This window comes from Benincasa hispida, chromosome 9, assembly GCF_009727055.1.
Source record: "Benincasa hispida cultivar B227 chromosome 9, ASM972705v1, whole genome shotgun sequence".
Classification (NCBI taxonomy): Eukaryota; Viridiplantae; Streptophyta; class Magnoliopsida; order Cucurbitales; family Cucurbitaceae; genus Benincasa; species Benincasa hispida.
The window spans coordinates 88,239,398-88,251,907 of record NC_052357.1 but is presented as its reverse complement, the minus strand read 5'-3'; the positions used below and the strand labels follow the sequence as shown (position 1 = coordinate 88,251,907).

General features: G+C 32.5%; 1 protein-coding gene across 3 annotated transcripts; it reads left to right on the top strand.

Moving 5' to 3' along the window:
- Nucleotides 1–2,252: 2,252 nt before the first annotated feature.
- LOC120086024 lies at nucleotides 2,253–7,422 on the top strand. Of its 3 annotated transcripts, none has more exons than XM_039042421.1 (6): nucleotides 2,253–2,407; nucleotides 2,998–3,100; nucleotides 3,295–5,893; nucleotides 5,970–6,035; nucleotides 6,437–6,582; nucleotides 6,954–7,422. In XM_039042421.1, exons 2-6 carry the CDS (start codon nucleotides 3,002–3,004, stop codon nucleotides 7,125–7,127), a joined length of 3,084 nt encoding a protein of 1,027 aa, XP_038898349.1. In that variant the 5' UTR covers nucleotides 2,253–2,407; nucleotides 2,998–3,001; the 3' UTR covers nucleotides 7,128–7,422. The 3 variants fall into 3 exon arrangements, with proteins under 3 accessions (XP_038898349.1, XP_038898348.1, XP_038898347.1); XM_039042420.1 differs by having other exon boundaries at nucleotides 5,970–6,089; nucleotides 6,957–7,422; XM_039042419.1 differs by having other exon boundaries at nucleotides 5,970–6,089.
- The last annotated feature ends 5,088 nt before the right edge of the window (nucleotides 7,423–12,510 follow it).

Below are 12,510 nucleotides of genomic sequence, written 5' to 3'. Positions count from 1 at the left end.
AAGAGTTTGAATGAGTTCTCTGCTTTTGCTACCAAAGGGCTAGACTAAAAAAAGTTGTGAATTAGTTTTAGTGAACTTTTTGGTAACTCTTAAGTTTTCGACATGTGCTGTCTGAAAACAATATAAGCTTTAGGAGTTGTTTGGAGCAAAGTGGAGTTATTTAGTTGTAGGGGCTCATTCAGAAGTTATTTAAGTTAAGATATTGATGTTTACAAGTCACAGGTCTTAAGTGACTTTAGAACTTTTTGAGCCAAACAAGGAGTGGGTACCCCACTCCTCTGCCCCATTCAACTCCTCCCAAACATCATCCTCCTTACCGTTCATGGATTTTTTTCTTGTCCTCATTTATATATGAATAAGTCAAGTGTCAAAATTACAATGGTTCTACAAATGACCTTTAAAAAGATCATTGATTTCTGATGGGTAGTACATCTGAGTTTTTGTGCTGCATGGAACTCATTTGGTTTTGTATAGTGCTATTAATGATTTAAGATCTGTGAGCCAAACAATTGATTTTGTATGTGTGGTTTTTAGTGAATTAAATTATGTATATTTGACTTTTGAGAGATCAGGCTAATTTTTTGTTGTGATATTTGACTTTTGTTTTACTGGGGTCATCCACGTACACAAAAGTATAGAGAATTTCTATTGCTCATATCTGCAGATAAATGGAAGGGCCTGACTTTGCAATTGAGTCGATGAAAATGGTGTCTGATCTTTCTGGTTTGTCAGATGGGGTGAATCGCAATATGTTTGACACTGTTTTTTGGTTCGATGCTTAGAATGCAATGAACTTGTACTCTACCTATGTTATGGCCCCCAAAATCCTTGACTTGTGATGTGTGGCAGGAAGTTTGTCATTTACTTGCTTTCTTTGAATTTTGACCTTCATTTACTTGTTGACGTGTGAACAGTTCACTTCATATGTGTAGTTAAGCCCATTTTTACAAACTAGGGTTGAACTTTAGAGACGGTTGTCAAATTCTTTCAGTGAAATCAACATCTTTGTATAACTAGCAGGCCTTCCCACCTATGGTGAGGTGGTTAGAAAGACATAATCTGTCTGCAGGTTTATAATAACGTATTCCTTTTGTTCATTTCTATGTGACGCTGAATCTCTTCTGCTACTTGTGCTCGTGGCTCCATTTTTGGCTTGACTGTGTGCGAGGTAATGATCGAGCTCTAGGTGTTGCGAGCCTTCATGGCGAACCTCCATGGAAGAACAAGTGATAATATTGATTTTTGCAAGGTCAACAATATGCAATTTAATCGACGAGCTGCAGTTTGTGAAAGACCCTGGATGATTCCCATATCTTCTAGTTTGTACATTTGTTTAGTAGCATCTTCACCCCAATTTATTGGTACTATGTAATATCTTTCAAATGTGTTATATATTAAAATAATACATAAAATGGGTTCTTGGTAGAGAAATGCAATTCTGGATCTGGATGTTTTATTTTTATAAATGGTAAAATAAATTAAACAAGTTAGATAGTGCCATTATGCAATCTGTAATCTTTATGGTCATTAAATTATAGCGCTTGTTCTCATTTGGATTAAGATGTGGAGTATTAATTGAAGTTAAGATTGTGAGCATTAATTGTTACATTTTCATTTTTTTCTTCTTCTATATATTTATTTAACATGTATGATTTGTGAGATGGTATTTGAAATAAGTAAACTATTGTTTTCATTTTAAGTCATTTCAATTTTTCTTTCAAATATAATATTTAATATTATTCTAATAAATAAATTTTAGGTAAAACCATCCACTGAACATAGAAAGCTACTTTTAATGATAAAGGTTCGTGTCCAAATCAGGCCTATTTGGAGTGAAGTTGAATATATACTCGTCTCGTTTATTATCTCTCAAGGAAATTGGTTGAAATTTGTAAAACAAGAATAAATTAGTTTACTATCTCTAAAGGTAATTGGTTGAAATTTGTAAAACAAGAATAAATTAAGGATAAAAGAAAGTCTAGCGAATATATTATGTATTTAATCATATATTTTAAAAGTCTCTAGATATGAAAATATAGAGATATTGTAAAAACTAAAAGATAATAGTAAAGATATTTGTGAATATATAATTTATGGACATCTATATATAATTCAAATACCTATAACAAAAAATTATTTTTTTTTTGAAAAAGAATATTTAAGCCAACAATATATTTTTGTTTTTTAAAAATTAATTTTCTAAGTATTTTAATAATATGAGGTTCTATTTAAAGAAAAAATCTAAGTTTAAAATTTTAATCTGAATATGAAATAAGATTTTAATTTGAAGTTTAAACCTCTCTGATATTCATCTTTTTGAAAAAAAACTAAAACCCTGTTCCTGGGCAGCTGCCGATGAAGAGCAGTCATCCAACCCTGTGATTATAGACCTCGACCGGCTGCTCAGGTTCTTTCTTCTTCTTCTTTGTCTGCTGTTGATCGCAAAACCCTTTTGATTCCGCCGCTCGCTTTATGTGAATGTTGCATAAAGATTGATTTTTTCCCCTTTTTAGTCGTTGAATTTTGGAAAACAATGTGATTCTGCTGATCACAACTGAAAATACGCTTATCACATGGCTCCAATGTCTATATTTTCATTCCACCTTGACTTCGGAGCTATGAACGTTAAACAACACTGAACTTGGAGGGGTCTTTTTTTTTTTTTTTTTTTTTTTTTTTTTTTTTTCTAAATTCAATGAGTTTGAGTGGGTTCTTTAATTAAATTATAGTAATGGGTGAATGAAAGATTAGGAAATCATTACTATGTTTCTGCTGTTACTTATGTTTTGTGGTTGTAAGACTGATGATTAATTACAAGTGAGGTGTTATTCTTGTACAATGTCAGTTTTTCTTGTTCAAACCAACTTGTTTTTGTAGTCAAGAAATATGGACTACATGATAGTAGAATGCGTTATTGTGGCCTTTTCTATGAGTTGTCATTTTGGTGGAAGTTTTATAGTACTGTTTCTTTGGTTTTAAGGATTATGACTCTTGCAGGTGAATGAAGATGGATTTAAAACATAAAGGTATATCATGGGTTGGAAACATGTTCCAAAAGTTTGAAGCAGTTTGCCAGGAAGTGGATAATATTATAAATCAGGTATCCTCATTTCTTTTTCTTTTTTACATTTAGTGATCTAATATTTCGTCAAAGGTTTCACGTGGTGGCTTTCTTATTGGGTTGATTGTGTGCCTCAACTCGATTGTTCATCATGCAAATGAGTAACTTGTCATTGAGGTTTAATTCCTTCTTTGTGTAGTAAGTAATAACTTTTAAACTGATCTTATACACAGGATAAGGTTAAATATGTTGAAAACCAGGTTAGTTCAGCAAGTGCAAATGTGAAGAGATTATACTCTGATGTTGTTCAAGGTTTGCTTCCACCTATGGGGGATCCCATGAAATATGAAGCTAAAGAACCGGTTCAGAGGGGGCATGTTCCAATTAATGCATATTTCAGGTCACTGTCACACAATGAAGGAAAAGCTGCAAGTAATGTTTTTAATAAATCATCTGTGGGGCATGATATTAGAACTATTGATCAAATAGATAACCGAAGTCAAGCATCTTGTATAGTTCCCTTTGTAAATGAAGAAGTTGCTCAAGTTCCTAATCATTCTTCTCTAGAGTTGAATGCTGATTTACCTTTGGAAAAGAATGATGATGTCTTGTTAGATAAAGACTTATATGAGAACATGAAAGAAAATGCCGTTAGTGAACTACTTTCAGAGAAAAATGATGGCTCGTTGACTGATAAGCTTACCCTCATGGAGTCAGATGCTAGTGATCCTTTGAGTTGTTCATTGAGCAATGTAAGTACTGAAATTAATGATACTAATAAAAGAGCTTCTTCGGTTTGCGATGGCTTTGATATGAAATTGGAGGATGATGTACTTTTAGTAGGGAACGATGATGAGCTTTTAACAGATAAAGATGAAAGTAAGAGTTCTGAAGAGGATATCACCATGAAGTTCAATGCTAGTGATCCTTTGAAGCATATGGCTAATTGTACATCTTGTGAAGTTAAAGTTACAAATGAAGAACCAATACTGATTTTGGATAATTCTCATTTACCGATAGAATCTTCCAGATTCTTGTGGAAGAATGACGGCGACTTATCAAATGAGAACTCAGATGAGTTTCTAAAGAAGGTTGTCACCATGGAACCTAACACTGCTGATCATTTGAATGAAAACCATCTTAGTCATGTATGGAGTGGGACAAACTTTGTAAGTAAAGAAGCTGATGATTCTAATTTATTTTTCGAGTCTGTGGTGCTTTCAGCCAGAATTGGTCATGCCATGATGGATAAAGACTTCAATAAGAGTCCTGTGAAGAATGCTATCTTTGAGGATGATCCTAACAGTTATTTGTTAAATCTGCCCAGGCATGCAAATGGAGTTAGCTTCACTGACGAAGAAGCTATTATGGTCTTTGATAGAAACGATCTGGAGTTGGAGACAGAGATACTTACTAGAAAGAATGATGATGCCTTGACGGTTAAATACTCCAATGAAAGTTTAAAAAATGATACCATCTTGGAGTTGGAGCATGATGCAAATTATACTTTAAAGAACCGGCCAAGATGCACATCAAGCAGCATGGAATATAAAAATGAAGAAGTTTCTTCAGTTTCAAATGGTTCTTTTCTAAAGTTGGAGAGTGAGGTTATTTTTGGGAAGACTAGTAAAGCTTTAATAGATAAAGCATCAGATGCAAGTTGTAAAAAACAGGCCAATTTAGAATTATCAACTGAGTTAACTTTGCATTGTGGCGAAGAGTCAATTATGGAAACTTTGTGCAGTTATGGTGATGAATGTGAAGGGGACATTGTGACCTCAAATGGAAATCCACAGGAAACTTCGATTCATCGTGCAGATGTTGAATCCATCCATAATGAAGAAGGAGCTTCCAGAATCTTGGTAAACAACGAAGAAGCTATCTTTGACGATGGTCCTAACAGTTATTTGTTAAATCTGCCCAGGCATGCAGATGGAATTAGTTTCACCAACAAAGAAGCTATTATGGTTTTTGATAGAAACCATCAGCAGTTGGCGACTGAGATACTTGCTAGAAAGAATGATGATGCCTTGACAGTTAAATACCTCAATGAAAGCTTAAAAAATGATACCATCTTGGAGTTGGAGCATTATGCAAATTATCCTTTAATGAACCGGCCAAGATGCACATCAAGCAGCATAGAATATAAAAATGAAGAAGTTTCTGCAGTTTCAAATGGTTCTTTTCTAAAGTTGGAGAGTGAGGTTATTTTTGGGAAGAATAGTAATGCTTTAATAGATAAAGCATCAGATGCAAGTTGTAAAGAACAGGCCAATTTAGAATTATCAACTGAGTTAACTTTGCATTGTGGCGAAGAGTCAATTAAGGAAACTTTGTGCAGTTATGGTAATGAAAGTGAAGGGGATATTGTGACTTCAAATGGAAATCCACAGAAAACTTCGATTCATTGTGCAGATGTTAAATCCATCCATAATGTAAAACAAGCTTCCGGCATCGTGGTAAACAATTCAGTTGGCTTATCACCAAGGACGGAGACAACTTCAAAGTACTTGGAAAATGGAGTTGACTATTCCTCTAATGCTGTAGATGCTACTTCTTTAGTTTTGACTGGTGGGGAGACTGTGGAAGAGACAGAGCCAGTCTCCTCTTTGAAACCCCTAGCAAAGGTTTCTTTTTCTGCTTTCAGAAGTTTGGTCAGCAACCTTTCTAATAACACTGTCATTCATGAAAAACCTGTTGAACAGAATGCATACATTGAATGTGAATCTCGTCCATCATTCGAAGTGATCGCTAGTCCATCTTATGGAAATAAGGCTTCGAAGATGAAATTTGTCTCCTCTAAAAGCTCCTTATCATCATTGGAACCATTAGGTATATACTCTTATCTTCTATCCTAGGATAAGTATTTGTGCTTTCTTCTGATTTTCTTAAACAATTCATGACTCAGCTGAGATTCATGCTTCAAGAGCCAATGATGCTGCATTTCTTCCTAAATTCTATACTCGTAGCCAGGGTGAGTTTTCCAAATCTACTAGTTCTGGGATTCCAAGTTTATCTACTGAAGGAGGTGTGTCCCTAAGCTTGTTTTCATACCATTCTTTCAAATTTCTAGTGTTATCTATAATTATCATGACAAGGTGGTACTTCAATATGTAGGCTATTTTCATTGTAGATGGAAATGTTGCTCGTCTGTTTAGGAAATGATTAGCTTAAATCAAAGTCAACCTATGAGAGTATATTTTTTGAACTAAAAGAGATTAGCTGTTTACTATTGGGAACGGTTTATATTGTTTTCTTTGAAACTTATGAAGTGAGAAACGAGTCTATCAAGAAAATATTTTATCTTTTAATTTTTTCCCCATCCTTTCCCTTTCTCATTAGGAATTAAACAATTATCTTAAAAACATTTCTCAGGTTGTCCACATGATTCCAGTGACTATTCTAAAATGGAAACGGTGGATTTGGGACATAAAGTGACCCTTGAAGATGAAAGTGACGTTGTTGACTATAAAACTCTCCATGCTGTCTCTCGCAGAACCCAAAAGCTCCGTTCTTACAAGGTCTCTCTCCCTCAACTAACTTTTCATTTCATATAACATCTAAAGTTACATATATGAGTCTCCTCTAGCAATTTTAAGTTTTGATGAAGACATTTAAGACCCGGAAACACCTGTTTCTCTTTAAGATGATAATGTTTAACACTAACTGTTCCAGCTTTTTTTTTTTTAAAAAAAAAAACAGAACGAAAGAGTTTATAACTAAAATGAAAATGTAGTAGGTTCATTTTTACTGGTAGGTAAGAGCCTAAAGTTTGTCTAATAAAATGCCACTACTTTTACTTGTCTATTTTTCTCCCATGTCCACAAATATCCAAGGTGCTAAAATATTCTACCTTTTGTTTCTTATCTATTCTTTACTTTCTAAAAAATAGAAGAGAATCCAGGATGCTTTTTCTTCCAAAAAGAGGTTGGCAAAGGAGTACGAACAATTAGCAATCTGGTATGGAGATACTGATCTGGAATTCAGTACAAACAATTCACAGAAGTTGGAGAAGGAGAATGCATCAACTAGTTATGTATCTGACTCTGAGTGGGAGGTCCTGTAAATAAGACTACTAATTTGGTTTGTCTCTGCAATCAGTATTGTTTCCAGATGGAGGCGAATCCTCTATGCTGGAGATCAAGAGAAAGCGAGTATGTAAATACCTACTCAAGTCACTTTATCTATTGCAGTAAATGACACCAGGCACAAGTAACCTTGGAAATTCCAAAATAAATGAGTTGCAATAAATTTTGCACATAATGGCACTCTTTCTGGGCTGTGAACCTATGATGTTCTAATTAATTAATTTATTTAAATATACATATCCTTGGTAAATAAAGCTGTCTTGTTTTTTTCTCTCTGTGTTTGGAAAAGATTTGCTCTTTGTTTGACCTTCTCTCGCCTAAATTGAAAAGAAAACTTGTGGGCTTTTTCTTTTACTCACTATTATATCTTTTGTTCTTATGATGAGTTCAACAGTTAGAAGTGCCTTTGTTGTTCTTTCTTCCCCATCCAGACACTTGGACAAAATCCCATTCCACCTTCAACCACTCTCAATTTTTCAGGCTCCCGTTCCTTGCTCCTCTGAAGAAGACTGGTAAGGTAATTGGGTCATTTCATAATTGGTAGAATGATGTCAATGAAATATAAAGTTACAAACAGTAAATCTTAACTTTGCATTTTGTGGCTCTGTCGCATACTTTATTGTCATTGGAACTTTTACTACAAAGTTTGACATCTGAGTACCATCATGTTGGAATGATAGTCTCTGTCTCTTCGTGTTGGAACAGCCTGGAAATGTTATAATGTAGTTTTTTTTTTTCCTTCCAATTTTAGTACAATTAGTGGGATATGAGGATTAGAACCTCCGACCTCGAGGGATGGAGAACATACCAACTATTCTTGAGCTATGTTCACTCTGGCTATGTAGTAGTTTTTCTTTCAAGTTCAATGTCAAATTCTGTTAGATGCTGATTTTCTGTGGTTGTATTTCTCATTGCTCCAATCATTAACAGCCAAACTCAAAATCAGATGAATTTGGGAACCTGGTCTTTGAAGTGAAAGATCATCACTGTGTTTTTACCCAACTCATAATAGACTGTTGATTTAATGGTCTCATTCAGGTTTCAGTTTTTCTATATCTTTGTTAAGATAGTGGACTAGCTAGCTATATTCTCTCGAGATCCAATAGTGTAGAGCTTTAGACAGAGTCATCCAGTAGAGTACTATTAGTATTGGATCTATAAGTTTGAAAAGGATTGTCTTTTCCCTCTCTCCAAAGGCTGATATGCTGACATAATATTAGGGGATAAATGTGACTGAATCATAAGTTATTGTGAGTGTTCATGATGAAGCTCCCACTTAAATTAGTATGGTTCTGATTGCCAACCTAGTATTTACATGTAGTGGATATCAGATAAGCAGCTGACATCAGTTTTTATCTCACTTTTTAAAAAACTTTATCAGCTGGTTTTATCCATTTATGTCATTCTCTATACTATACTCCATGCACTTGTATTAGTTATTTCCCTTGTGCATTATAGTGATAGCTTACTCTAGAGTCTATCCATTCTCTTTTATGATGATCTCTCCCCATTTTGGATAGAGATGATGATGACATAACTTTCTTTCTTCTCAACTCTGTTACTTCTTCTGCATCTGATAGAAACACAAGACTTGGAAATGATTTGTAATGTAAAATCAATTTTTTTGGGAGAGAGAATTTTATTATACTACAAAAGCTGAGTTAGGTACTGCTAGAAATGATGATTTAAGTGGATTTTGAAAAGAAGTTTGCCTTCTAGTTTGTTGGATTTTTATTATATGCCTAAAACAACATGGGCCATATGTGTTTATTGGGGGTTTCATATCAAACATGATGGCTATAAAATACTTAAAAAGAAAACATTGAGGAGATGCCATGGAGAGGCTGTAAAATGTCCATATTTGAGCCAAAAAAAAAAAAGAAAAAAAAGAAAAAGAAAAAGGATGGCTAAAGTAATGATCTCCCCTCCCATTGAAAATATTGGTCACATCCACATAAAAGTAGGAAGCTAAAAGAAATGCTACCTTCTTTTAGCTTCTGCTTTTTCTGAAAACTCTTTAGATTATGAAAAGACTATAAGTTAATGATAATAATGAACATTATAATCATAAATTAGAATGAAAATGCAGATCAAGTATGATTGAATCTTAGAAAAGATGAAACCAGAAAAAAAAGAGAGGAAAAAAACCAAGAGAAAAAAAAAGTTCGAAATTCAAATTGAAATTTTGGGTTGGTTAATTAGTGTAATGCGTCGAACAATTAATAAACTAATGAACATGTCACAACAACGTCATTTCATCAAAGATTAAATAGAAATGTATCGCAAAAAATTACTTTTATAAAGTTTAAAGACTAAATAAATATAATGTTCAAAGTTAAAACTAAAAGTATTTGAAATGGATGAGAAGAGAACCATCAAAATCAATGGGCCGTGGTTTAGTCAGATCAATCAACTTTTGGTTGGCTGATTTCACTCCTACCAAACCAAACCATTACCAAATGTTAGATCAATAACAAGAACATGACATATCTTGGGCATCTTCAAAAAACACTCACTTTTCTTTTCTTTGAGAATTTTATCAACCATCCATATATTGCAATAAATATGCATATATATGAGGTAAAAATTCAAACGTGTGCCTTGAACTATTTGGTCACGTAAACGAATTTGTACAAAAGCTACAACTTAAAAGATTCATCATCTTTATTGTTAAAAAATTGACAATCAAAGAAACACAGATAACGTAAAAGAGTAAAAAAATCAACACAAAGATTTACGTAGTTCACTAACAGTATGATAGCTACATCCACAGACAAAAAGAGAGAGCAGGTTTATTATTGGAAAGAAAATACCTCATGTACTTGATCGTTCAGTGTCATATAATAGATTCGAGCACTATATAATTTTACACATTTAAATGTACATTTAAGTGTGAAGAAACAGAATGTGGTAAAATTTTTTGGAATACCATTTTGGATGATTTCTTTTTTTGGTTGTAATTAGAGAGAATGAAATTTGATTTATAGATTTAGTTGGAAAAAAAAGCTTGATTTGTTCTCTTTGTCAAGTCATATTTTGAATGCTTTGTTTTGCTTTACATGTAGATTAACTTTAGTGAAAAATCTGCAAGAAGATCTTTGTCAACTTTTATTTAACAACTAATTAAGCACTTAAATGTGGAATTAAAGGCATCCTTTTCTTTCTATTATGTCAATCATATTCTACTTTTTGGTACACCCAAATTAAGAAAAATAATAAATAAAACATCAAGTTTACCCCTTCTTTTGTAATGTTGTATCAATTTTAATCATAATCTTTAAATTTTATCAATGAACCCTAAACTTAAACAAAGATTGCAATATTTTCACCATCTATTCAATTTTCACTAATTCACTTACTAAGTTTAACAAATAACAAATAATCAATTAATTAAATAATAATGTAACATCATAAACTTACTCATTTCAATAAAATCAACCTTTTTTTTCCCACAAAATTAAGGTATATATAGCTTAAATATTGAAAAACTTCCAAAACTCAAATTTGACCTAGAATTTAGCTTTAATTTTGTTTTATTGCAATCTTATCAAATTTGTACCATATGTGAGATTTTTTTTTTTTTTTATTTATTTATTTTTTTAACAATATCTCGAATGAAAATTTATTTGAGAGTTAAAATTATAACATTTCTTAAGTTTACAATCAAGATCACAACAATTTTATATATTTAAGTTTGAGGTGTAATTTTATGAAGATAAAATTTAGAGGGGAAATTGATGACAAGCTTAGGGGTAAAATTAAAATTGATTTTTTCTAAAAAAAAAAAGAAAAAAAAAGAAAAAGAAACTAAGCTGCTAAATTAATATCGATATTTTCAATGATAGATTCAAACATATTAAAATCATGGTTTAAATACCATTTCATATTAAGTTTATTTTTTGCTCCAAACTTTTAAAATAATGTCCACATTCTTATAATTTTGTAATTGGTCAATGAACTTTCAAAGTATATCTATTGTTCACGAACTTTGAAATCATTATCTTTGTCATTCCTATATTATTTTTATATCTAATATCCACTCATCCATTAATCGTCTCTCAAACATTAATATGATAGTTGAACTATATATGTTTGAAAAGACGATAGGATGATTCATCACTCGATATACGAATGTTAAATGGAAAACAACGACAAGCACTATAACAACAAAATTATTAACAAGTAAACAAGAACAGTCACATAGAAGTTGATAACTCAGTTTGACAATAATCTACCTACGTCTGAGGGCAGTGTGCCTCAGAAAGATAATTCACTAATATTAAAGAGTTAAATAGCTTACAACATAGTATTTATTTGTAATACATGACATCATAGAAACTCACGTAAAGCTCAACTCATTGAACACCTAAGCTCCCTCTAGATGCGAGACTCTGTCTCAAATGCACTTAGGCTCTTCCTAAGTTTAATAATATTAGTGTTGAACACTTCGACTTCCGTCAATATGTGAGATTCCTTTCAACGTTGTTATCTTCCTTTCAAGTTAGCGAACTCCATCCACTAATGAATCTTAGGATCCCCTAAGATGGAGAACTCCTTATTCGCAGCTGAGTCTTAGGCTCCCCTAAGACTAAAAATCCATTCTCAATAGCAATGACTTATGCTCCCTCTAAGACCGTGATTAACTTCAATGTGTTTCACTTCAATGGATGAAGAATTTGCACAACGAAATAATGAACACCGAGCAAGAACACAATGTAGAACAATTTAGCCGTCGAACAGAAATTGTTTTGCTCAATAAAACAAAATACGACTAACCTAAATGAACAACATAATTCTATTTAAATAATCGAATCCAAGAAAGGAAAAAAAAAAAAAAAATCCCCATTTGAAATAGGAAGGTCATGCTTCAATAAAAGAAAATATCGAACAAAATATTAGATATTTTCAAACAAGGACAATATTCTGCATGAAAATATTCTGACGTCACAAACAGATGTTAAGACTTTATTTGAGACAATTGTAGAAACCACTACTTTAGAAAAAAAATCTCCAACAATGTTCGGAACATTGTTGGATTAATTTGCTGTGAGATATAAGTTATTATTATTTTTTTTAAAATAAAGTCTAAAATAATCATTTCAAAAGCTTGATCAAAGGAAGTAAAAACAAAATTGAAAGTTAGCTAAAAGACTTTTTTTTTTCCAACAAAAAGAAAAAAGAAAAAAGAAAAAAGAGAAGTTGAGGATAATGTGAAAAAGAAGGAGTGGAGAGAGAGAGAAGCACTTTGAAAAGGAAAAACAAAGAAAATGGATTATATATTTATAGTTTGGCCACTTGAGAGTGAACAAGCAAAAATTAAAGGTATAAATTAAATCTACCGACTTAGGCTTATTGTCCACA

Bases quoted from the DNA above. Each gene is read 5' to 3' on its own strand.
- LOC120086024 (XM_039042419.1), top strand. From the start codon at position 3,002: ATGAAGATGGATTTAAAACATAAAGGTATATCATGGGTTGGAAACATG. The intron at 3,101-3,294 runs GTATCCTCATTT...TCTTATACACAG, and splicing joins TGGATAATATTATAAATCAG to GATAAGGTTAAATATGTTGA. The intron at 5,894-5,969 runs GTATATACTCTT...TTCATGACTCAG, and splicing joins ATCATCATTGGAACCATTAG to CTGAGATTCATGCTTCAAGA.